This window comes from Micropterus dolomieu, linkage group LG03 (genome assembly GCF_021292245.1).
Source record: "Micropterus dolomieu isolate WLL.071019.BEF.003 ecotype Adirondacks linkage group LG03, ASM2129224v1, whole genome shotgun sequence".
Lineage (NCBI taxonomy): Eukaryota > Metazoa > Chordata > Actinopteri > Centrarchiformes > Centrarchidae > Micropterus > Micropterus dolomieu.
This window is the reverse complement of record NC_060152.1, coordinates 32,410,498-32,438,120: the sequence shown is the minus strand read 5'-3', so window position 1 is coordinate 32,438,120 and position 27,623 is coordinate 32,410,498. Positions and strand designations below refer to the sequence as shown.

At 41.5% G+C, this 27,623-nt stretch overlaps 1 protein-coding gene and 1 long non-coding RNA gene across 6 annotated transcripts in view; one reads left to right on the top strand and one right to left on the bottom strand.

The window, feature by feature from the left end:
- The window catches only part of adgrb1a (adhesion G protein-coupled receptor B1a), a 141,451-nt gene that overhangs the window by 68,813 nt on the left and 45,015 nt on the right, over nt 1-27,623 (bottom strand). For 4 of the 5 annotated variants that reach the window (XM_046045621.1, XM_046045622.1, XM_046045619.1 and 1 more), the window contains exons 3-10: nt 5,928-6,086; nt 5,105-5,209; nt 3,074-3,241; nt 2,476-2,640; nt 1,801-1,965; nt 517-681; nt 277-378; nt 56-162 (exon numbers count right to left, since the gene is read on the bottom strand). In XM_046045621.1, the coding sequence (XP_045901577.1) occupies nt 56-162; nt 277-378; nt 517-681; nt 1,801-1,965; nt 2,476-2,640; nt 3,074-3,241; nt 5,105-5,209; nt 5,928-6,086 (1,136 nt within the window). The remainder of the gene's footprint in view (nt 1-55; nt 163-276; nt 379-516; nt 682-1,800; nt 1,966-2,475; nt 2,641-3,073; nt 3,242-5,104; nt 5,210-5,927; nt 6,087-27,623) is intronic. The other variant, XM_046045620.1, reaches the window with a different exon arrangement.
- LOC123968713 lies at nt 24,449-26,436 on the top strand. The gene is made up of 3 exons (XR_006824527.1): nt 24,449-24,564; nt 24,817-24,837; nt 25,564-26,436. It is a non-coding gene; the product is annotated as an uncharacterized LOC123968713 (long non-coding RNA).

The window sequence follows — 27,623 nt, the reverse complement described above, 5'->3', positions numbered from 1 at the left end:
TAAAGAAAGCCACAATCACTGTCTTCATATGATTATTTTCCTTCTCAATGCTCACCAAAGTTTGTATACTACGATAGTCATTGGAAATGCATTTCATATAGGTGGGATTCTCCCAGTAGGCAATTCCCTCCTCGTCCAGGGTGCAGCGGCGCAGGATGAGACCTGTGTGTGGACACATGAAACAAGGGTTCTAAGTCAACACAGCATGTTTCTAATCCAACTCCTAAAAATGCAGTTGGACAGTCAAGTCTTTCGGATGGTAAGGTGTGAGCTCACCCATGGCATTGGGAGGACAGCGTACTGCTGCTGTATCCCCAGCTGGAGTCATCTTCCATACAACGTTGGAGAAGTTGTCCTCGCCACATATTTCATGAGGTTCTATTCACAAGCGGAGAGTAAATGAGCTTCATAGAACTTTATCATGTAAAATTGGCTACAGTACGGGTCAAAGATATTTGATCAGTTGACCATAATGAAATAATGCTGACAAAGCAACCTGTGTTCCCATCCACTGACCTGGGCATCTCTTTTCGTTACAATGCCGGACCTCTTCTCGTTCTCCAGGACAAGCCTGCCCTCCAAAAAAGGGCCCATAGCAAATCCTGTTTCTCTGCTGGCTCCCCCCTCCACAGGTTTTAGAACAGCCCGACCACAAAGACCACGGCTGCCACTTACCATCCACTGACAATGCATACAACATGAGAGTGTTAGACAGGATTTGATCAGAAACGCACACATAGCAGTCATGCATACACACAACATCAGTGTTTCTACATGTTTCTAGTCCGTAGAATTTGCATTGCTTTATATAATCTTTTCCTATGTTGCTTTTAAACGTTTTTATATTTCCCTGTTGCTTTTATGTTTTATGTAAAGCACTTGTTGTAGAAATGTGCTATACAAATAAAGTTGCCTTGCCTTACTTACTGTTCTGATTTAAAAATATCCAATGGTTTGTATTTATTTGCCTAGAGCATTCAAATAAACTAACAGGGACTTGAAACTTATAGCATTGTGAAATTAATGAAAACTGGTGGCAGTCTGGAAAACAGCAGAACACATTCATTAATTTAAACCTCTATTAAACACTAGGAGTTGGTGAAAAACAGCAGCACAAATGACCATTAACAGAACCATATAAGAACGTTGCCTGAATCAAACAGCCAGCTCAAAGAATACTTATACAGTCTAGGTAATGTTAGCTATATGGCAGGCTCCACATATCGTCTGTACCAAAAAAGTACTGAGTAAGAGTATTGCTTGTTCATGTGAATATTTTTGCCTTGATTTAACGGTTTGTGTTTGTGCTAGTGAAGACTTTCATTAAGTTCTGGCTAAACACAGACAAGTAGGCTACTAAGTAGGTTTTGCAATACTGTGGATAAATTTATAAATTTTTTTCATGTTAAGAAGTGTCATATCTCTATAATATGTGCATTTGTTGTTTTTAATTCTAATTATGTAAATGTAAATATGCTGTCTAAATGTCATCTTCAATGTTGGCTGAAATAAAATCCAGATTAATGCACCCCACAGGTACCACACTGCTAATTGCCAAGTGTCCCAAAAGCGGTTTGATTATGTAGGCATAATTATTCAGTATTGAACTGAAAAGCCACATCGTACAACAGAAACAGAAAGGAAAGTGTCTAGTTAAAATAAAATCCATTCTAAAAGATGTATGACGTATGTATTTACATATAGTAGCTCTTAGCTTTCTGGTAAATCTATTGTGGAAGAGCAAGAAATAGATTTTTGGACCACAGTAAATACTTTGATCTGGCCCTGTCTCTTTCATACCTGGGCACTCCCCAAGAAAGCAGTCAACAGTCTCCAACCACTCTCCTCTGCACTCAGAGCCTCCGTACGAGGGGCCGTTACACTCCCTGGTTCTCTGCATGGTCCCATTAGAGCAGGAGGAAGAGCAAGAGCTCCAGTTGGACCACTCATTCCATACTCCATCCACTGAGGACGACCAGGGTCACCAACAACAGTCAAAAAGGAAGACAGACAAGACAGTACGCGACAAATGTTAGTCATTTGGTCCATTATAGGTGATACAAAATACTAAAGCAAAGGCGTTTTTAAGAGTTTTAAGAGTTGCATTTCATTTATATTTATTAATGAACTAGCTTTAACGTTTCAGTAAGCTTAAAAAAAACTAGTTTGTATGAAGTCAAGGCAAAAGCTGTTCCAAATTACACGGTTGTACACATCAGAAGACCTTTTGATGTGATGTCAGCACATAACATCATACGTTTTGGGCTGAACACTAACAGTGAGCGCCTCATGGACACGAGGAGATTAACATCATGCCACACGGATGCATTAAGTCTACCTTTGGCTTAAAAAAAGAGAGCTTGAGATAGATGTTGAATTTTACATAGCATTTGGCAAGCAACATTACATTAGCGACATGGTTTGGTGTAGGTTTAAGTCTTTATGACTTTTCACGGTTATTAGTGCGTTCCTTACCTGGACAGACAGCGATGTTGCAGAATTTGGTCTGTTTCTCCGGGCCGTCACAGGGATCTCCCCCAAACTGAGGGGGGGTGCAGGTTCGTGTTCGCGACCTGTAACCTCGGCCACAGGTTGATGAACACAAACTCCACGGAGACCACTCGTCCCAAGAGCTGTGCACTGCAAACAGAGCAGCTAGGATATGATTTATAGACAGACAAACACAGGCCCCCTTTACACACCAAAATCCCACAAGTCAACTTCACTGAGACACTGAACTGTATTGAATATTATAAGTTACTCTGCTGTTTGCCTTTACTGGGATCATCTATACTGATCCACTGTCTTGTGATAATATTGCTTTCCGAGTTGAGGAGTCTCCCTGCCTGTCTGCATGTAGGAGAGCCTGAGAACACAATTAAATCTCTGTGAATCTCTGTAGTGAATCTTTCAACTTTAATCAACTGCAGACAAAGCCCCTTCTGCATGGTGAGCGTAGAAATCCCCCCAGGAGCCACACGTTTGCTAAGTGAGGAGGGGAGAGGATCTCGTGCTCGGGCTGGTGTGAGCGCAGGAAGGTGGATGGGGGGTAGGGGGTGGGGGGTGGGCTTACCTGGACAAACAGCAGAGTTGTTGCAAGGTCTCTGCTCTCGCAGTGGCCCACTACACTGGGTGCTGTAGGAGGAGGATACACACAAACGAGTGCGACCTTGCCAGCCCTCCCCACATGTGGCAGAACACACACTCCACGCTGACCACTCCTCCCCTGAAGCTGAGTCTACTGAGGAGGTAGGGTAGGTAAAGGATAGGAGGATAGAGGGAGACAATGGAAAGGGCCATAACTAATTATCATGCAGGATGCAGCCTCTGTGGCTAAAAGAAGAAGGGCTGTGGTGCATTTAAGGGTACATTCTAGCTGTGCCACATTTTAGGGGCCGCCTCCTTCAAAGAACTAATATTTCAGGGGGATGAAGCTGTCCCATTCCAAAGGTTCCTCCAAATATGGCTGATAAATTCCTTCTTTTGCAGACATAACTGGTGGTCCTTGATGGCCCTTAGTATTGCAAGCCATTGCACGCGCGTCACTTGAAAAGACGATGACAGGAACTTGAAAGAAAGCCTAAATCCTCTGTAGACCATCTAATTTGGAAAGTTGATGCAGGTCCAGCCTGTATAATGTTCTGACCAACTTCATATACTGCATCCTTCAAAGGAGGCGGCCCCTGAAATGGACCCCAGCTTCTGTTCTGCTTATCCATCTTCATCTGTGGGGCTCTGATGTCATATCCTTCGCATTGACTTCCAGGGGAAGTGAATGCCACTGGCTTGGGATATGTCAGTCATCTTTTCACTGGCCATGACTGCCGATTCAATGGGTCAGTTAACAATAAAAGGAAAATTGGGCAGTCACAGCTGGGGAAGCAGGGAGAAGAGAACTAAAAAGGATGAAGGGGATCAATTGGCAAATTAAAGTGACATTTCAGACCAAATCTACCTTTTTGTATCAAACCTGCATCCCCTGTAGGCTTGAAAGGTTTGCACTTCACTTCTCACTGACGAGCAGTAGCTATAGTCAGTTTAGATTCATTCAGTTCCAATAGTGACAAGTTTTAATGGTGGACAAATATCAAACTGTCCATAGAAGCCATTCCTGCAACATGATCCGCTTCTCCTCTGCCCATCCAATATGCCTAAATACTGCCACGAATCCAAACTGATCACAGCCTCTCGCCTCTATGAACAAGCCAACCACAAATGTTTTATAGCCTTACACCTTACACAGAAATAGTTCAACATTTTGGGGAAAACATGTATTCATTTTCTTTCTGAGAGTTAGATGATAAGATTGATACCACTGTGCATTAAGTACGGAGCTGAAGCCAGGAGACTTTATTAGACTACCTCGCTTAGCAGGGGGAAACACTTTGCCTGGCTTTCTTCAAAGCTAAAAAATGCATCTATAAACACCTACAGTTCACTAATTATGGATCTTATTGTTTAATCTTGTAATCCTTACTCATTCATTGCATTGTTTTTTTATTTTTGTAGGGATTAAACAAAAGAAATGAATCACTAAGCTTTAGCAGTGTTGGTAGGTGCACTTTTGTACTTTGGACAGAGGCAGGATAGCCGTTTCTCTCTGCTTCTAGTCACTATAATAAGCCAGGCTAAATACATCCTGATTCTAGCTCCATACTTACCAAACAGACATGAGACACCATGTCATGACATAGTATCTAATTCCTGGAAAGAGAAAGCTGTGAATAAGCATGTCCCAATTTGTTGAATTATTTCTTTTAGGCTACAGAGGATTGCATGCTTGCTACTCCTGATTTTAGGTGAAGTATCACTTTAACAGAGAGGGAGGACTCCATTTGATCAAGTGTTTTACAGACAGGGCACAGTGTCCTGTTATGACCTCACATGAAATACAATTTCACTATGTTCAGTCAGGGTCCATGTTGGAATTAGTCCACAGCGGACGAGGCGCTACTTTGGGAGATTTTGATAGATGTGTACAGTAAAAGTGAGTGCAGCTCTCTAGTTTGTGGTTGTCATTATGTATATATTGTACAAGTGTGGTGGTCACCCAAGCTGCCACTGTGACTGATGCATGGGATCCCTCTGCGTCCCGTTGTCTTACCTGGCTGAGGGCTCTGCTGTCCGCTGCGGGCCTTGTCTACGTCATCACGCTTGCGGCTGTCCACTGAGCGAAGCGACTGGCTGCGAGAGAGATGGCGACCTTTGCCTAAAGGGGGTGAGGCAAGGCCGGGGGGGGAGGAGGGGGCGGGGGTTAGCAACCAGAGGTCCTTCATCAACGGCTTATATTTGGGACACAACCGTGACGTGATTGGTCACCCAGAACAGCATCAGCCAAACTTGGGACTTTTGTTGTGCTGTCGGTGTTCATGTGCTGTTGTATAATAATGTTTATCTGAGACTTCAAATGCCTTTGATGGCATGACTAGCTGAAAAAACCCCACATATGAACAACAATTTGACAATTTGCTGTTTGAGCTGTTTGTCAGACAGAAATGTGCTGCTGTGCACAAATGAAGAAAGCTTCAAGCTAAGCAGTGAAACAAGTCAATGAAAACACTGAAGCTACTTGGTAAATATCGTCAACATAATAGGACTCAGATCTTGGTTTTCTGGGTTCTTTTAACCTTTTGTGAGTGTGTATTGATGTTGACATACTGTGCATGCATGGTCTTGTGAAAGCTTGACCATGTCTTTATTTTCATCGATCAAAGTCCCCTTTCCAACATGCACTCCTTAAGTCAAAACACTGACTTATAGAGGATGGACACACAGGCAGATGAACAAGATAGCTGTAAAAATAGCTGTAAACACACACTTTGCACGCACCAAATGCTCATATTTTACCGCAAAGCGTAATAAGGGCACTCACTGATAGACATGGATGTACAGAAAACACGAGCACACACAGAGTGTGAGGAGCTCACCCGTGCAGGGCTGTGAGTTGCAGGGCCGGCCCTCCTCTACCACACCCTCACAGAGGTAGGACTCCTCCAAGGGTGACTGACAAGCCCGAGTCCGGGTTTGAATCCCGCCTCCGCACTTGCTGCTGCACTGTGCCCACTGACCCCACGCACTCCAGCCACCTAGAAACACACACAAACAGCAGTGGTCATTTATAAAGCACTGTATTATGGTCAACCCTTGATCAGACAGTGCCAAGCAATGGGCCAACTGTATCTACCAAGTGTGTCAGCAGGTGAGGCCACCGGAGATCAAGAGGTTCAAATCAGTCATCAGTGAAAGTTTATTTTTCATCAACTACGAACAGCATTATTTTTTTTATGTACAATGTTTTCAATCATCTGATGGAGTTTTCTCATCACCCAGAGAAGCATGTAAAGTCTCAGATTTGGAGAGCTGCCAAAGAGTGTAGGCTGTGTGAAGAAACATCTCCTTTACACTGTATATACAGTACTGGTTCAGTACAGATAAAAGGAAGCCAGGAAATGTGTGATTACATGGCTGTGCATCATGTCTACATTAATGATAAAAATAAAACAAGCAGAACACACCAGGAACCAGATTAACAAACAGAAGCCACCTAATGATGGGATCGACATTTGAGCAGTTCCACTTCTAAACCCTTTAGACCGTCAGTGGGTCAGTCATTACAAACTCATGGTCTGGAGCCAAACATTGTTCAAACTTTCATATTGTATGTTGATTTTTCCAAAGCCTTCTAAAGACACTAAATGTGTGTGTCAGGCTGAATTTTGGGGAAATATTCATAAAATGATACACAAACATCTTGAATATTTACTTGATTTTTCTGTATGGTGCAGCCCATAAAATTAACAAAACTAAATCAAAAGGATAAAGAAACAAATATTGAATATTTGGCTCAGTGTAAACATCATCAATTAATGGTCTCCTCAAAGCTGAGAAGTACAGACAGATACTTATCCATCATGCCGTACCATAAAGGAGGAATCTGACTGGCCCCAAATTTATTCTGCATCATGACAACAACCCCAAACACACAAGTCATTAAGAACTATCTTCAATGTAAAGAAGAACAAGGAGTTCTGGAAGTGATGGTATGGACCCCACAGAGCCCTGCTCTCAACATCATAAAGTCTGTCTGGGATTACATGAAGAGAAAGAAGCAACTGAGGCTGCCTAAACCCACAGAAGGACCGTGGTTAGTTCTCCAAGATGTTTGGGCCAACCGACCTGCCGAGTTCCTTCAAATACTATGTGCAAGTGAACCTGATGCTGTTTTGAAAACAAAGAGTGGACATACCAAATAATGATTGTATTTAGATTTTTCTGCTGTTCTCTCAGGTTGCATTTCATAAATTGATAAATATAATCTAACATGTCTATTTTTGAAAGCATTCGTAATTTACAGAATCGGCCTAAGACTTCTATAAAGAAAGAAAATCATGCAATATTCTGACTTACCTACCACTCTATTGTCAATTTTGACTTCCAACACTTTTTAAAAAAGTTCAAATATAAATCATGTTTTATTAAATGTGCTTTTTTAATATTTTGTTGGCAGGTAAATTTGTAGATATATGCATGAATAAATAGCAGTAGAAAACTATTTAATGCCGAAAATGAGGCGCAGAATTTTATTTTTAGTGACATAAACTGACAGATACAGATACAGAACATTGCATTGCACCCCAATGTATACCCTGTGCAATCTGATTGGCTGTTATTGATGTAAAATAGTTACCTAGCCCCTACACCAAGCAAACTGTCTTCACTGTAAATATCCATATACATATGAATTGTCTGTTTGCCAGAAAGGTAGGGGAACAGCATGTATCAAAGCAGATGTACAGTGCAGATGAGAGTAGCAGAGGTAAAGTGAGTACACCAAAAAGTAAGCTGCAACTGATGCATAGTGCAACACTGAAAGGGGATCTGAGCTGAGATTTTTCCTTTAAAACAGAGGTGTGATGAATGCCATTGTCACTGTGAAATTCCCTGTTTGGCCATTGAGATTTAATACGCACCATTAAGATGTGTGCTGATATGAGGAGGAGCGGGTGAAAAGCTGCCGAATGTCTCTCTCTCTCTGTGTCCTGCACACTCATGAATGTTTAATGGAACAGACAGATGCCTTTCAGCCCCCACAGGCAACGACAAATATGTATTAATCTGCATGAATAGAACATGAAGTTGGCCAACATCCAGACACACACGTTTTTAATTACTCGCAAGTCAATTTCCTTTGGGGTGTGGGCCGAGATGAGTGAGGGCATCGTGGACGGCACTTGATTCAATCAAAGAGTCAGACATGCGCACACACACACACACACACACACACACACTCACACTTCCTCTACAGCTGTGTGTAATCTCATGATGTCAGCGTGATGAGTCAAACCTTGAAAGATTGCAGAGAAAAAAGTTCAAATCTGTAAACGATTTCCTTTCTCTTCCGAAATGACATTAGCAGGCACCAGTGATCACAGTCAATATTCGTTGTCAGCAAACTGACCGAGTGTGGCATAAGTGTTTACTTATGGCTGGGAAATTGGATTTGCTCATGTTTGTGTGACCACACTCAATCAGCGCATAACCAGTCCAATGCATGCAGAAACTGACCAACCACCGACAAAACAACACAAACAAAACACAGCAACTCATTGGACCAGTAATATGGCAATTTCAACTATCAGCGCAAACACAAAGCTGCTATGAGATATTGAGACTTTTCAATTACTCATCATGCCAATAGTCTTACTCCTTATGAGCACAATGAGCTGCCGTGCTGTGCGGTAATCTCTCTATGCATGTTGTTATGGAGATCCAAGCAAATTATATACAGGCCTGTATATCTTCCCCAGTAAAGTCAGGAGAGCTAGTGACATGATATGTCTCGAGAAAATGTTGTTTGTTGTTGCAGTTTTTGGCCGTTGTTTGTTAAGATTTAATCAGAGCCCTCATATTTCATGATTAGTTGGATTCTGTTCTGTAATGAATTATCATATTTTTTGTAACTGGATAATATTGCAGGCCAAGACTTGTCTACAATTATTCACATCAAAGGGTTTCTCATTTCAAAACAGTCCTGGTTATTATGAGCAAGAAAATATAAAAACACCCCCATATTTATAACTAGTGAAACGTAATATGAAAGTAATACGAAAGGGCAATTAGTTAAGACCTTCCCCAGTGTCATGGTTTTGGGTTTTGATTGTGATTTCCTGTTTAATTTTGAAAGTATCTTTCCTTGTGTGTCTTGTGGAACTTTGCTTCCTGTCTTTGTGTGTCTGGCTGATTATGTGTCCTGCCCTAATGTGTTCCACCTGTATCTAATCATCCTGCCCTCTTTTGTGTATTTAGGTCACCTGCCTTTGACACTTGCCTTCCTCCTACCATAAGCTTGTTCATCTTTTGTTTTGTTGTTCAATAAACATTATAAAACTAAACCCTCTCTGCCAAATGTCCTGCATTTGGGTCCCAAACCCCTTGTTATTCTGTGTCTGTGCTTGGTAAGCTGTGACAAACCCAACTGACCAAAATGGACCCAGGGGACACATATTCTAAAGAACTGTGTAATTTAATTTGTGAACTGGTGGTGCTCTGGGGCATATGGAGCAAGGCAGTCAGTAGCTTTCATAGAGAGACAGACTTGTCCCTGGCATGTAACACTTTCCTCAAAACCTTGGTTAAGGGATTTGATACAGGAGTAGCCTCAGACTTTCTATGTTCCCCTGCAACCCAGTCCGCTTTTCTGCCTGAATCCCAGCCCGCTAGCTTTCAGCCCTGCTAGCCTCAAGCATGCTAGTCGCCAGCATGCTAGCCAACAGCCTTCACCTCAGCCTGCTAGCAACCCGCCTGCACTCCAGTCAACTATGCCAGGCCCTATGCTCCACAGATGATTCACTAAAAACAAATGGCCAGCACATTCATGTTCTCCAGAGGAGAGGAACCATTTCTGTTTTGGACACTCCATAAACTTCCTCCTCGCACCAATGTCAACAGACAGCAGAGAAGATGATAGTGTTACCGCCCACCAGGGCTCTCAAGTCTCGCGCATTCACCGTGAGACACACGCATTTCAGCCAGTTCACACGCTCACTCGCCACACCTTTTATTTCTCACGCTGAGAGGTTAGTTAAGAGATAACGCCCACGAAGTTGTCCCGCTATATACAATTAATGGACGATCATTTTTCTGCCGAGTTCATAGCTTTCTCGGTACGGAGTGAGTGGAAGTTGGAAGCTCAAGAACCGATGGACGCGGTAACTGTAGGTGCCGAATCTTTTTTTTTCTTGGACGAAATCACTTGCCTGTGATCAAAGATAGTGAGAGCAGCTGATGTTGTGGAGTATCCTGTAGCCAAATTCATGCTAAATGATTACTGATGCAGACAAAAACTCTCCAACCTCTTAAAACCAGAAGCTTTGGCTTTTTCACCCAGTGGTGAACAAAGTTACTTAGGCATATTCAGATCCTTTTTTCTTTTTTTTCTTTTAATAAAAGTAGTAATAGGCCTACCTCGCTGTAAAAATACTCAAGTACTGCATTGAAAAAGTTATGTAAAAGTATGTTATTAGGCTATAAGCAGGAAAATGTAGAAGTAGCCTATTAAAAATAAAAGTAGCCTACTCAAAGCAGAAAGAAAAATGTCCTATATGACTGTTATACTATTAGCCTATATATCATATCATTGGATTGTTATTCCTCATGCATGTTGGTTGTGGTTGAACTATTTTTTAATCAGACTGCTATTAATGATTATTTTTAGTATTAATCAGCTGATTATTTTCTCCATTAATCGATTGTAATAAATTCTGCTTGACACCTTGCATGCTTGTTTTGTCAGTCCAAACCTCAAAATCAATAAAAAATACATAAATAAATAAAAAGTAAAAACTGCAAATCATCAGCTTTGTAAAGCTGGAACCATGAAATGTTTTTACATGAAAAATGACTAACGCTAAATCAGATGCCAATTCAGTTTTTGTCAATTAGCCTAACTGATGTAGTTCTTCTAGCTGGACTTGTATAAGCTGTTAAGTAATTAAAATTATACTCTCTGAAAGCCTATTTTTTAAAGTAACTAGTAATTGAAGGGCAAGTTCTGCAATACTACAGTAGGCCTATGTGGGGCCGAGGGGCCCGCTGCTGCAAATATTTGAGTGGCTCCTCCTCTAACATGCATTATGTCACTCCAAACTTTTGATAAAACTTGAGAGCCCTGCCACCCACAGCCCATACATCCCAAAAAAATTTTGAGCAGTCCAGTATTCAGCATGCCATGATGATATTATTATATCACATTGTGTTCACATGCACTAAACTGAGCTAATGCCAATTTAGCTAAGTTAATTCTGGTAAAGGCCAATAGGCTAGCTAAATCGTTTGGGGTTTGATTGTTGACTGACTGGTCTGTTGAACACTGTTATATCATGAGAATGAACTTCAGGGGGCTTTAATCTTTCTTTAGATGTCATTTCTTACGCTCATGTGTAAAGCAGGTGATACACGTGAAGCATGATGTCATTACCATGACAATAAGTTGTCACTGTCATTCAGGGACATTTGAACTTTATCTGTAATGGCTGAAGCAAGATGTCCTTTTTAAAGTTTGCAATGAAAATGACAGATATAGCCTACATTCAACCTTACTAAAACTGTGTGCTCATTCCACATGCTGTGTTGTGTATAGTTTTAGTCTAGTTTTCTAGTCTAGTGATCTATTCTATAGTTTTCTTATTGTAATAATATAATTTAGAGAAAAGTGTGTGTGTGTGTGTGTGTGTGTCCAAAGCTTGATGTATCTTCTTCCTCTGTGGCATAGAGCTACGCTGTTGTCCAAAAACTATTAAAAGCCCATCAGTGGGCCACACTTTTTCACTGGGCAACATGTTCTGTCATCCCACTAAGGTATATTCTGACTCAATCTCATATTCACCGTCCTGCTGCCCCAAATACTCACCAGAGATACACATGTGGATTAATCTGCTGCTGATCAATACTCCCTAACCAATGCACAATTTCCTCCTGTTTAAGTAAAGCTTGATAGAAAACTACAGTTGGCAGCTGTTTTAGGAAATTATTTAGCCCTTTTTAATGAAACTATTTATTTGTGAGCTGAGTACCACAGACAGGGTTGGGAAGTCAGAACATATTGATGGGATTTTGTTAACAATAAGAAAATATTTAGTATAATGCCAGTCTAAAACTTAACTTTTATGATGGGCTGTTGCATTTCGAAAGGTTTTGTTACATTTAGGACAACTAATCGACTGTCTTTGTGTTGTGCTTGCATTGTTCCAGACCTCTAACCTTATGTAAAATTCAGTTGTGGGCCTTTAATAAAATAAAACTTTGAGATTTAACACATTTAAATTCTTCTGTCTTTTGGTCTTTGACTGTTCTTTGACCCTGTTGAACCCCCGTTTGATCTCTGAATAAGTTCATTGTTGTAATCATTGTTTAAAATTACATTTGCTAAGTGTAGATACCATAAATTGATTGAATTAGCATGCACAAACCAATGTTGTACATAGTGATTACCAATACTACCCCCTTAGCCTCCAATTTGCTTTTCCATTCAAGCATCATAGAGCAGTCATTCCAATGTGAACCAAATTAATCCTTTTGTGTAATTCCAGTGTTTTCAGCAGAATAACCTTCAGCTGCTCTCCTGAATCATTCTGGTTTTATTGTGAACAAATATGCTTTATGAATAGAGAGGAAGATTAACTGCAGTTTGGAGCAAAGGACAGTAGCTCCTTCTGTCAAATGGAGGCTTTGGCAAGGTGAGAGAGAAAGAGGGGGAGGGTCCATTTACAGATAAGATTCATTCTTCTGCAGGAAAAAAAAGAAGAAATGACAAGACTATGAACTTTTTTTTCTTTCCTCCCCAATAATCAGACTCTGGGAGGGGGAGAAAATGGGAGGAGAGTAACACAGTGTTGTCTTTGTCCCTCTGCAAGGGCATTTCATTATGTTCTTAATAATTCAGAGGGGGTCTTTTGTCGGAACACCACTGGTGGCAGGAGCGGCTGCGGAGCCCACGTCACCTCAATAATCCTTAAAATCATCCTTCCTCCTTCACCTCCTAAAATCCCTGCTTTACTTTGACCTTCAGCTTTCTCCAAAACACACACATTCCTCTTCACTTACTGTGTGTGTGCATAGCATGGCTTTGCAGTTCACTGGGTCCATGCACGTATCGTGCAATTTTTGTGTGTCTGTGTGCATTTATAACGAACTTCCTGAAAGTCACCTTCGCCTCCTATTTGGAGAGGCGGGATGGGTGGATGGGCATCTCCTGTTACAGCTCCAGTTTCTGCAGCTTTGAAATCATCAATAGCTGCCCCAAACCCCCCAGCCCGACCAAATCACACACATCCAAACACACACACACACACAGAGCTCTTATAGATAGGGTTACTGCAGATTTATTGATTGAGAAGAGAGAGAGAGAGTGTGTGTGTGTGCGTGTAAAGAGCTGTGATGAGTAGAAAGGAAGGGGGAAATATGATGTTGAAGTTGACAAGTATTGTGGCGACGAGCAGCAGCTGAGGAGGGAGAAAAGGAGGGTGAGGAAAATGTAATAAAGTCAGAGACAACGAGACGGAAGAAAATAATCATGAAAACATGGAACACGGGCAGATATGGGGCGATTCATTCACACAAAGCTGGATGGCTGAATGAAGGATAAGGCGAGTGCTGACACCCAGAGGACAGAAGCAGTCAACTGCATGGTGGAGATAACAGGTGGTGAAAGGAGGGAGGTGGGCAGAGGGAGATGACAGGGGACAGGAACAGAAAAGGGGGGAAAAAATGTTAGGACAGATAAAAGGAGAGGGAGAAATGAAAAGCGAGAACAATAGGCTTATGTCAAACTGAACAACATATTAGAATTATATGTCAATGAAATTGCTCACATGAACGTTTCCTTATAAAAGAGAGAATAATATTGTGTTATTTATATTCTATTTCTTTTTATTTTCAGCAGAGGTATCATTCACTATGTGACATTATGAAAAGATATGCTATTGAATTCATCAGACTTGTATTCTGCTCTGACTGGTGTAGTGAGAAATTCACTACCATTTCTATATTATAAAAGACAAACCTATTAACTGATTATACCTTATATATAATATTATTCAGCCTCAAGCCAATTAAGATGTAAATGCTCCGTTTAGCACCTTTCTAGTCTTTTTGACTACTCAAGGTGCTTTTACACTACATCTGCATTCATACACTGAGCCTAAGTGCTCCATCAGAAACTAACAATCACACACTGGCAGAACAGCCGCCAGGGGCAATTCGGGGTTCAGTATCTTGCCCAAGAACACTTCGACATGCAGCGTGGAGGAGCCGGGGGATTGAACCGCTGACCTTCTGATTAACGGGCAACCCGCTCTACCTCCTGAGCCACAGCCGCTTAGTTCTTGCTGAAAATTTAAATATTTTAAAAAGAAAAAAAAAGGTTCATTAATATCCTAAAACAGCTGGCCACTGCAGTTTATAGCAAATGTTGCTCAAACAGGAGGAAATAGTGCATTTGTTGGGGACTATTTTCAGCAGAGGATTAATCCACATTTGGTGCTCTACTGAGTATTTGGGGCAGCAGGACGATAGCATGTGGGAACTACAGTGTGTGTTCGTGTCACCCAGTGCAACAGTGTGGCCAGTGAAATACACTGAATATACTCACTATCAGACTCATGTTTAGATGAAGGATATTAACTTTAAATTGAGCACATCTGCAATTCTGAAAAAAAATCACTCATTGCATAGACAAACTAACCATCGTAGGTCACAGTTGAACCTGGCGGTTTGTTTAAAACCTGTGTGATAGTCTGACTTAACATGCCTACTGTGTTTCTTGCCCTTTGTGACTTTTTTTGGCTGAACTTTGAGATGAACTTGTTGAGTACAATTTTATTATTCCCAATATAAATGATGGCCAGAACTATGAAAATAAGGCTTGAGCTGTACAAAACCACCATTCCCTTCAATAAAATGCCATGTTCATGGTTCAAATCCTATCCGCAGCCCTTGTCTTCCCCATCGGATATCTAATAAGAAGTGCAAATGCTGCAGACAACATGTATATGGATCGCAAGTTCTCAGTTCTTACACCACTTCATCCAGTCTTTTATTCTTGTCAGAGAGAAAAGGCTTGGAAAAGAGCATTTTGTGCATCATGGGACACATACTGTCACATACTGTTGTATACTGTACATATACACAAACACTTTTATATATATATATATATATATATATATATATATATATATATATATTATTTATTTTTACACTTTCTTTAATGCCTTGCTAGCAACATGAGCAACTCTTACAAAACCATCTCCCCTCTGGCATCAATAAAGTATTTCTGATCATGATTCTGATTAAATCTCTCCATAAAAGCTTAAAATCTTTTAGGTGAGTTAGCGTTTCCTTCAGGCAGGATGAGGCAGCCTTCATTGCGGTTTTTATAAAATGTCCTCCCACCGCACTGGAATCATTTCTCTTGTCAGACATATTCAAATAATATCAAAGCTGAAATCACAGTGGAATAAAAACACATAAACACCCTTCTCAGACATGGAATACACACCAGTGTTGGCTGTATCAACCTGTAGAAATAATGGCTTTGGGGCTTTCAAACATAGGTGTCCATTATCTAAATGATCTGTGCAGGCTCTGCTCAGACGCATCTTGACTGCTACAGCAAAAGCCACAATGGTTGCACAATATTTGGCACTGGTACACAGAGGGAGTGATGGTTAGAGAAATGTGACTCAGACATATTTAAATATGAGACCAACATGTCAAACTGCCAGCACACTTCACTGAAGTGTCTGTCAGACAGTGGCTCTATAAAAACCCATGTATCGGTCAAGTTCATGTGGTGAAAATATAACAAACAGAACCCCCCCCACACACACACAATGTTCCAAATTGCAATCCACTCTCAAGCCAATCTGACTATTAATTCCACACACTAGCAGACTGTTGAATCAGTGTCACGCTGTGCCATCTCTTTAACCCTATCAGCCCAGGAGCACAAACCATTTACACCCCTCACCTTCCACAGCAGCACCATCTCTTAAGCTCTCTGCCCAAACTCATTGTCTATAAATACATATCATGTGGGCTCTTTGGTTTCAGGTGCAGGTCAGCCAACCAGACATTTCAATTCCGAAGATGGATGCCCAATTTCAGAGGGAACGATAAGAAAAGGCTCAAAAGGTCTTTCACCACTGGGATCAGATGCTCTTCTTACTTTTTCTCCAGCCTGACTGACAGCTCACAGAAATAAGGCTTTACTTGTTTTTGTACTTCTCAACACACATCCATCTTTGGTGGAGACGACTGCTGATAAAGCCTGCGTGCTCAGACAGTGATTGCGCGAGCGGCCACACAACTCCACGTGCTTTTTAGCTTGTCAAACAACTCCGTGCAATTATTTCGGAAGTCTCTGCCAGCCAGTCTGCAAACCAGTCAGCCTTGTTTTTTGTGTTTCTGTTGATTTCCACAGCAGCTAAAGAGCTGCTGAGAGCGGATGAGAAGTACTTTGACTTCAGCTGAATATTGTTTACAGGCTGTCTTCCTCCCAGTACCCCTGTTGCGCTGGGCATCAGGCTAAAGTGTTCCTATGGGAACTGCCAGAGCCTCAACGGACTGGAGTGGATTCCCCACCCCCTCAACCTTCCCCCACATGGCTATTAAGACTGAAAATCGCCCCCGCTGTGCTCTGGTGCATCCTTAGCACTCGGCAGCTACTTCATTCACTCCACAGATGATGAATGCGTCATTGTTTTTCTTCTCAGTGTGTCTCCAAGTTACTTTGGGAGCGCATTTAACCGCTTAATTTAAAACCCATACGTATGCCACGGTATATAAAATATATTCAGAGGCGTCTAGGGATCGCTAACCTGTAAGCTTCGGATCCACTGGCACACATACAAACAGATCTCTGTGCAATGCGGTTTACTCTTCCCACGCTTTATAACACTCATACATCATAGGCCCTTGTCTCCCCACACAGTGTAGGATGGTGACTGCATTGTGACTCAGAGACAGAGACACGGAGTGAGAGAAACAGAGGGAGAGATGGATGAAGAGGTGGCAGTGGGCTGCTGGGGGTTCATTCTAGTGGGCCATGAAGGAAGAGCCTCGCAGGTCACTGTGGGTGATGTATATACAGCTGGAGATACAAATGTAATGTTCTCAGCTCCCGCCTCCACTTCCTGTGAGCTACCCTCTTAGTTACAATTAGTTTTATGTAGCTCCACATCTTCTTTACACATGCCAGTATACAGATGATCAAAGGTACATAGGCACTCCTGTCCACACAGGTGTCTTTCATGGTTTGGTCAAGACACCAAGTTGCAAAGCAGTGAAATCCTTCACATATCTTTTTTCCATTAGGTTTGCTCGTATGAGTGTTCCAAGTCAGACTCACCAAACTCTCTTAAGTGCACAAACGTGTACATGGTTCATACCTGTCAACATTGGGATTTGGAAATAAAGGAAATAAAAGAACAGATGCGTGTTTGTGAGATCATACGCACAATGGCTGCTCCTAAATTGCTAAGGCTTGCTGTTCGGCTCCATTAGCGGGAAAACAGAAACAGATTTCGCAGTATCAGTGGTGGTACGACAGAAGGAGACCCAAAGACTTTAGAAAATATTACTACAAGTGTTAACACCCTGACAGAGATAAAGAATGACTTGGCAGTTTATATGCCAAAAAAAAAAGTCAAGGGGACGTAACTCATGGAGTTGGACTACAGAATACATTCCATTAAAAGTGATGTTACACGTGGGTATTTATAATGGAAGATGTTCACCTTGACAGCGAGTTGCATAAAAGACCTTGGGGCAGCTGTTGAAACACAAAAACAAGGTGAATTAACAAGTTACAATATTTAAGCCAAACAAGTCTTTTTTCCCCCCAAAGTGGAGAATGGAAGACTATTTCTACACACCTTTGAGATGAACTGGAACACCAACTGTGAGCCAGGCTTTATCACCAACGCCGGTGTTGGACCTCACTAATGCACTTGTGACTGAATGGGAGCAAATCCCTGCAGCCAGCTTCCAAACTCTGGTGGAACACCAGAAAGGTGGAGGCTGTTAGAGAAGCACATGAATGCCCATGGTTTTTTAATTATGGCTCTAATGTTCACCGTCCTGATGCCATAATTATCGTACCAAATGTGTATTCATCTGTGGCTGAAAATGGTCTTGAACAAATGCTAAACTTCCTCCTGTTTGATTAATATTTTTTCAGCTTCATTGCTGAGCTGGAAATTACTGAACTTAAAAAAACAACAACTAGATTTTGTGACCTGTTTTTAAAGAAATTTTATCTTCTTTAGGTGGGACTTGTCCCAGGTGTTCAATAAACATGGCTACTCTACCCCAAAGTGGCATAAACAGAACACTGTAAACACTTCCTTCTTTTTTATAATAATTGGAGGCTGGTGTGTGGAAAATGTGGCTAGACTTCACACCTCAAAATCTCAAACCAATGCAAAGCTTTGTATCCTCTGCATATGCATCATTTCCTTTCATCTCTTCCTTTCTTTCTTAAGATGGTCTCTTGCCAGACTGCGCCACAGCAGAACCTGTAATAGCACAGAACATAAGCCTCTAAAATGTATGAAATGAGTGGGATATTCGAGTCTTTCAGAAACAGCATAATGCTGATTGACCTGTTTGAAATCAGAGGAGTCTGGTTATTATGGAAGCACCTGGATGAACAACCCTGTGTGTGCAGCTCAACAATACTACATGTGTTGCAGTGTGTCATTATAAACTATTATTCTGCTAACAGCAGCAGGAGCAGCCTGTTATTAAAGAGAATTTAAAACAGATTAACTGATACTATGGCTTCTGGTACTTAAGGCTCTAGTGCCAGAGAGGGATGGATTTCTACCTTTGAGTAGGACGAAAGCTGGGAAAAGGGCTTCTGAATTCAAGTTTTCATTTTATTTTGCTCTGCAACAACAGAATTTCTGCATGATGAGTTAAAAAAAGAAAACATTCAATGTAATAGCTCAGAAGACTGAACACATCTAAGATTGAGTATTCGATTTCATTCTTCAAATAAAGCATTATCTTTTTTCAGTGGATGAAATGAAATGCCACAGAATAGAAAACAAAATGCAATCACAGAATCATCTCTGCCAGTTTTGTGGCAGGAAATCAACACTTCAGAGTTCGGCATCAGACAGTGCAAGTCAACAGAGCCAAAAGGCAAGTGTATTGTATAGTTTTCGTCAGCTACCTTGACAGACACTAATGACAAAGGTCTTCAAGTTACAATGAAAACCCATTAAGGAAATCCCAAACACCAAGAGATAATTTTCTCTGATGGGAAATAGCTGAAGGCTCCTGGCTGTCTGTTTGAAAATTAGTTTTCGGTAATTTTATTAATTGAAAATGTGTTTAATGATAGTCTCAAACACTGACGCATAATATAAACTGAAAGTCAAGGAGCCTTGTAGCGGTGTCAGTACCTAATCTGGTCGAGGGGCCCTGAGTCATAAATATTGAATTAAAGTTATTATAATTTTAGTTTATATTGTGCTTAAATACTTCATATTCCTAAATAAAGTATTCAATCAGTTATCCACAAACTAATTAATAGTTACAAAGCAATATACTTGCAAATTCAGCCCAACTTTTAACATAACAATGAATACTAAGTTAAGAATTGCTGGTTTGACTCCCCATCGCTCAAAACTCAAGAACTCTTTTAAACTCTGGTGTTACACACCTGCAAGTTCTGTTCTATCAATAACTTATTTTATTTCTCAGTGTCACTGTTAACAGGACATTGCTGTCAAAGAGCATCAGCAAATTACAGTGTGTAAATGAGGAAGGGCAAAAATAGATTCAATAAATACATTTAAAATGAAGCAGGATTATTTTTCAAATCCAAAACTGGTTTTGGTGGATTACTGAAAAATTTGACAATGTTTCCAGAAAACTTGACAAGTTGTGTTTATTTAACTAGGTGTGGGGAATGTTCATGTTAGTGTTCATGGTGTCAATCATCGGTTAACCAGTCTACATGAAAAGACGCTAAAATTCATCCACTAGTGCTGAGATGCACTACATGGTCAAACATATGTGGACACCCAGTTTTAAACCCAAACGTGGCTGCATGTTCTCCCCGTGTCCACGTGGGTTCTCTCCGTGTACTCCAGCTTCCTTCCACCGTCCAAAGACATGCACGCTAGGTTAATTGGTGTCTCCAAAACTGTCCTTAGGTGTGGATGTGAGTGGTTGTCTGTCTATGTGTGGCCCTGCGATGGACTGGCGACCTGTCCAAGGTGTACCCCGCCTTTCGCCCAATGTCAGCTGGGATTGGCTCCAGCCCCCCGCGACCCTGTATGCAGGATAAGCGGTTGACGATGGATGGATGGATGGATGGATGTGGCTGCTAACCATTTCATTCCAAAACCCTGAGCACTGATGCGAAAGCCTCCACTCTTCTGTTTTTTTCCCACAAGATGTTGCTCCGATTCAGACACCTGGCTCATAATCAGCATGCCAGTTCATCCCACAGGTGTGACTTGGGTTGAATTCAGGGCTCTGTGCAGGCCAGTTGATGTACTCCACACCAAACTGGAAAAGCAATTTCTTTCTGGAGCTTGTCTTCGTGCAAAGAAAAGGGACAAAGCACACTATATTTTAGGAAGGTTAAACCACCCTGAGCCTCAACGTTAGAAACATGTCACTTAATGCTTTCCTCAAACTATAACAGAATTGAGCGGCGATTGTTTGCCTGAAGATGCTTCCAGTCTTGAACTCATAATTCACCCTCCTTTTTATTGACATCCTTCACTGAGTTGAACCGAGCCCAGATGATGGATTTTGGCTGATGTCAGCAGCCACAGGGCTGTGTCCAAGGATAGTTTTTAACCTTCAACACTCGATCTATCAAAGCATTAAAACCAAATGTATCTCCTATATTGAAAGCATAGGCATTAGAAAAACACGACAGTGTAACACCAGAGCTGTAGATAATTCATCGGTGATCTTTCTGCCACACTACGCTGAGAGAGGAGAAAAGCTTGATTCTGAAGGGGAGAGAGAATTTGATTTAGCTGAAGCAGACTGAAAAGATTTACTCTCAGTCGAGCCTCTGGGCGTCTGAGCGGCAATACCAGAATGTGTACTTTGGAATGCCGAAAATAATTAATTGTAATTTTCGTTTGAGATTAGATTGAGCAATATAATCTTTAGCGGATATGAAAGCAATGAAAAGATAAGAAGTCTATCAAGCACGTAAATGAGAAACTGTGGAAAGGCACACCCTAATCATATTGTGATGCTTTGATGAGAAATAAATGGGAGCAAATAAATCAATCCAAACAAAGAAGAAGAAAAGAGGAGCAGCTCCTAGAAGTTGATTATTGCCTTACACACAGAGAGTTGAGACACAGGCATAACATTTGTTATGATGATTATGTCCTTCTGTTATTTATAATTAAGTTTCACTGGTGTTACAGAGGCTGTCTCGGTTTCAGTGTAAAAGTAATAATTACGGGGCGTCCGGTGGCCTTGTAATTAAGACTCGTACCACATAACCACGACATTCCAGTTGTGACTTCATACACACAGTTTACAGGGCGTGACACTGCAAACTGACGTCTGCTGACGTTTCAGATAGAACAAATCTAATTGAACTCCATTGCCGCTGAGTAAGTGACTATCTAGGATTGGCCAATTATTTAGAGAATTTCTAATAAAGCAGCATCAAAGAACCGGGACTGCAAGATCCATCCATCCTTAGCTAATTCTAACCGTGTTAATGTGATATAAGGTGAACTTCAGGAAAAATGTCTGATGTGTGTGAGCGTGAGTGTCTTCTACCTGCGTGTGTGTTGTTAGAAGAGCACATAGAACATGTCGGCACTAATGAGTTCTTTTCTTGGACCTGGCAGGCTTTGGCCAAGATCCACTCAGCTTATTGTGTGTGTGTGTGTGTGTGTGTGTGTGTGTGTGTGTGTGTGTGTGTGTGTGTGTGTGTGTGTCCTATGTCTTGTGTAGGTGTGTGTTCTGACAGTGTGTCACCTCTGGGTGTCATTCCAGGTGATACCGCCAAAGAGAGCAGCCTTTACAGCCGTCCCGCAGAGCAACCGCCTGTTCTTAACAAGGACACGGTGGCATGCAGCTGCAACAACACACACACACTCACACACATATACAGTATATATAAGACAGTTATTTCATGCAGCACTGGCGCATGGCAGCAGTAAACTACATTTCAGTGTGCTTCAAGTAATTCATCTTTATTGTCCAAGTCATCAAACCTTACGAAAGACAGTGAGACAGTTGGACTAGCATAAAATGTCCCCACAGCCAAGGAGACTGGCAACATGAACACATGTTCTCCATTTCACCCTTTTAAAATACAATGGTTTTAAATCTCCTAGGCAAATACATTTTTTTTTTTTATAATAATTGTATGATGAAGTGGAAAATGTTGAAGATGATCAGGCGAACAGTGACACGCTGGCCTATCAGAAAAAGGAGGGACCGCTAACATCACCCGCTGAGTCAAACATGACTGATGAGGGAGGGGGAAAAAAGTTGAACTTGTCTTTTCTCTAATCCTCGCACTTTTCTTTATGGCAGGAAATGAATGGCCTCTCACGAAGGACACTTTTACACACACACACACACACACACACACACCCTCATATACATTTGTCAGTTCACTGTGCTCATCCTGGAGCAGTGCTTTTATCATCACCCAGTTAAGTAGCGGCGGTAAAATTGCTTAATTAAAGCATGAATGTTTAATAAACCCTCAGGCCGCACGGAGAGAGGGACCTGAGATAGGCCATCCATTGACGGGCAGACTCGAGGAAGGAGACAGACAATTCCTCAACTCGCTTCACGCTGGCATTAAGTTCAAGTGAGTCCTTTGACAGAGAGCAGGTGGAGCTGGTAAAGGCCAGAAACTTCACGAGCAGCGAGGTCACTGCCTTGAACTTTAAAAAAAAATAAGAAGCTATATTATTCATTTCTGCAGTGGCAGAGAATGTCAGCTCCTGAACTAATACTGTAATCTCAACCCCAGGCTGGTTGTGCTTGATTTTCATTGCCTTTATACACAGACACACTACCGGGGCTGCCAACTCTCACGCACTGACTGTGAGACAACTGATACTTTTCATACACTCTCAGGCCACACATCCATTTTCTCACGCAGTGAAAAACACATTTGATAAATGGTGACGTAACAAAAATCACCCTTACCCAGCTGATGCAACACCAACGTAAACTGGGAAGGTAATCGAGACGACCCACTCTCATGCAGAGGGTTGCAGACAGTTTATGACCGGAGTGGTAACGCTGCTGGTAGATTTTGCAATAGAAAGATTTTAAAATGAAGCGTCGCCAACAACAGAAAGTTTGATGAATTTGAGTTTTTTACCATCTTAAAATGTAAATGTTAGGTATGGATACATGAAGATAATGAAGATTATGTTCCTATATAAGCCATTCAATGTAAGACAATGAGATGGTGGCTATGCAATTTAATTTTAAAAAAGGAAGTAAAAAGGCATGTCTTTTCTGAGTTACAGCGAGAAGGTTTACTCATGACTTAAACATAAACACATAAATTTACAGTGATCCCAACTGACAGTGGAGACTCGTTCCAGGGACCCTGAAATATCATGCCTTCCCATTGGCTGTATGGCAGTACCTGGAAATGTGGTGCGTTCAAGTACAATAAATTATATTTGTTTTATGAACATACTTTAGAAATCTGAGCAGGTTCCCTCTCAATTTTTACTCCCAGAGCTGCGATCCTGTCCCCCACGCCCACCCCTCTCCATCACTGATTATGCTACTTTCAAGTACTGCTGGGAACAGAGTTGTAGGTTAAATGAATGTTAAATGTGACCAGGTAAAAGGAACTTTTCAATAATTTCTAAATTGCTGAGATGTGAGTGTGTGGAATTCTTGTTATCAAATTAAAAGTTCCGTTTTTTTTAAATGTATAACTTAAGTTAAATTGTAAAATTTGAAATATACAACATGACAGACTTCCCCCAGGTTACCCTGTGTTTAGCATCACAACGCTATGAACTGTGGGTAATTCCATCAGGTAGAGTCCATAGAGAGGTGGACTTATGGAAAAATTTCATCCCCATGCACTTGACGATTTGACAGTGGGACAGCCCTAAGCCCTCACGGACTTCCCGGGACGGACTTCCCGGGAACGCGCCTCAAAGTCTGTGAGTCTGTGAGGGTGGACCTTGGGATTGGGCCCATTAGTGTGGAGATTAGATTCAGACATTGCCATTCTCTACCTGTCCACCAGCTGCCCTTTGCCTTGTCCCAGTCAGCCAGTCAGACTCCCACAGCCTCCTGCTCACAGCTGTTCCTCATTCCCCAGTTACTTGTCAGTATTTACACCAGCCCCCAGTCAAGATTCCCCAGTCAGTTGCCAGACTGTCAATGTTGCTATGTGCCACTGCGGTCCAGTCTCTGTGCCCTGCATCTTGAAAAAATGGAATATGGCATTTTTTCCCTGCCCAATTCCAGTTACCTGGGGATTCTCAGTCACTTCTGTTTGGACTTGCTGCCCATGTCAGTAAGCTTATGTAACTTTGCTTCACAATAAATCACTGGGCTCATCCTGTCAGCCTAGGCTGTCTGCATTTGGGTCCTTCCCCTGCTGCTTGCCCAGCTTGAGAGCCAGAGAGCTGAAATCCTATTGAAATATTTGAATATACATAATATATTTAAATTTTTAAGTCAACCTACATGCTTATGAAAAACTGTCATTCTGTGTGAGGAGGAAGTTTCAACATTAATACTCTTTCTGCTGCTGCTCGACAGATCAAACACCCAGAAGTGCTGGTGAGTTGATTTTCATTAATCTGTGCCTCTTCATGATGACAGAAGGGAAAGCCAACAACTTATTTTTCAACTTTTCTGAGCATTTCACAAACTGTTGATTGGCTCAAGGGTCAGTAACTGGCCACTTTAAACCTGTAAGCTGTTAATCAAACCAAAGTTTGACTAAGAAAAGTATGCAGTAGCCACAAATTATCAGGGAGAACAACAGTATAGAAACGTAGCTTTGCTTTAAAAATACAGAGACACTGTGTGAAAACATTGCTGTATATGCAGAAGAAACACATTATGAGCTATGGGTAAGTTCTATATAGGCTACTCATGATTATTGGGCCATTTGAGTAGCATTGCAGCAGCCGACAGTAACACACATGACAGTACACAGCTGGGTAAGTACAGAGAATGTAGCTATGTCTTTCGGCCTATCAGTACCTTCTGCTGCTGTCTGGCCCCACATGGGGCTACAGGCTGAATGCCGGCCCTTTTCATGTTTACAGCTGTAACCTTCTTCTGTATAATGACTTCAACAGTAGTAGTAGACAAGCAGTTCCTTTATGATACCAAATGCTCAACCCATCATTTATAAAACACTTATTTAAATACACCAGTGAGAATGGGTATGGATTTGACTTGGAAAGAAATAACTGATGCTACAGCCACCGATCAAATAACTAAACTGATCATTAAACCATACACATTTGCTAATTGTCTTCAATGCCTCCATTCCAGAAGAACAAGCTCCATATGAAAACCCAAACAGGCTGCGAGACTCCCTGCAGGCAGTGACCTCTACAGCAGTATGGAGCTTCTTACTGCTATCTCTCCTCAGTTTATTCCTTCCCACACGGCACCCCCTGTGGTGAACACTACACCTCACTACACACACACACACACACACAAAAAAAAAATCAGCTTTATTCTCTCCCTCAGTCAGCCACCCACACTCAATCACGAGGGACCAGTGCGTGGTTGCACAAGTGTATGTGCCATTTTCTGGTGCGACATTTCACCATGTAGGTGCACCAGTGCCGTATACAGGGTGCATATGAGTGTGAAGAGGAGCTAATGCATTAGTCTTGCTTTCAGATTCCTCAGTGCTCCTCATGGAGGCAGGTCGGAAATCCCTTAGTTTAGCAACAATGTGGTCCAGCCAGAGAGGCTCGCAGGGAGAGACACAGCGCTCACATACATCTTACTCAACTGCAGCCAGCTGCCTGCAACTGGGGGGAAAAGTGAAAGTCAGGAGGGTTTATGAGTATTTCCTCTTTGCACATGCTGTCACTTTTTTGGATTGGGAATCAGTCTGGTCTTTTATTATTTCTTTACCCTTCCATCACAATCCTGCTTAGACAGAACTGATAAGACTGTGATCAAAGTTGTGAAATGATGTATGTCAACACAGCTCTGGCGTTTCCAGAACTGACAGCAGTCATATTTCCCTTGTTGTTAGAGTATCACACATAGGGTAGTTTGCCCTAAGCTCAATATCTATTTGCTGACACAAAATAATATTTTATAGAGTTTTTTTTTTGTATCTTGGAGATGGCCATGCTTAGGGTATCATCATATAAAGTAAAATAAATTATGAATTTTATTTTTGTTTTAGCAGAAATGCATTAATGCATTTTTCCCAGCCACTGGGGTAAGCTGCTCCCCACCCTAAGCTCAATGTCTATTTTCTCCCACATTAAAGAACATTTTATTGATTTTGAGTATTTTTTTTTTTAGGGAAAAGCCATTTTTCACCTCCTCTGTGGTATAAAATCCTTTTAATAGGTGCAAATTACAGATAAAATAAACTACAATTAGCTGGTTAAAAGCAAGGGGATTATAGACCTATGTTTTAGAAACAAACTTGTTATTAGCTTTCCTATAATTTATTTCTCACTTTTAAATAGTGAGGTTGCTAGGAACTTCATTAGCAGAAAGTCTGAGGTAAAACTTGCCAGTAGCTGAGCTTAAAACCTCACAATTTTACCTCAGACTTTCTGATATTGAAGTTGCTGGTTGGCTAAAGGGGCGGTCCAGTGTCTAAATAACATCTAACTTACAAACGATCAACCACTAAGGGGCAAGGACATACTTATCTAGCATTATTTTAAGTTAGATCAACTTATGTCTGAATGGCTTTGATCAAATAACTTAAAATTGTGATGAAACAGAGTGCATTTTTAATTCAGTGAGACTAGCGGCAGCAAGAAGAAATGTTGAGTAAATAAAATTGGGACATTTTGTGGTTTTTATTTGAATTACTCTGGGCGGGCGTCTTACCCCACGTTGCCCTACACAGCTGTCCTTGTTGTTTTGCCTTCATAAAAAATTTTAACAAAACAGTTCTCCTGCTGGTCTGAGGCCAGCCGAGAGACATGTAGGTAGGCCACTATCTACATTCCAGTCTACACATAATATAAAATTTTTGATGAGGAACCCTTAAATATGGTTAGTAAAGCTCTGCACATCCACACAGGTGTTTTCAGTTCTCCTGGCTGATTACACCTCAGCTCAGGTTTAAGGTGGGCAGAGCTGTGCAGGGAGAGTTGTCCTGCCCTCTCAGGAGGAGGAGGGAGATGTCAGTCAAACACAGTCTGTCCACAGTCACACAGACCTGACAAGAGGTCCAATGAGGCAAATTAATTAAAATCAACTATGTGGGTTTACCATGGGTTTGCAGTGTTTTTAAAAAAATGGATTCTTGTTGCAGGGACCTTTACAGCGCGCACACACACACACACACACACACACACACACACACACACGCCAACTAGCCCTAACTTGTTGACAGCTGCGTC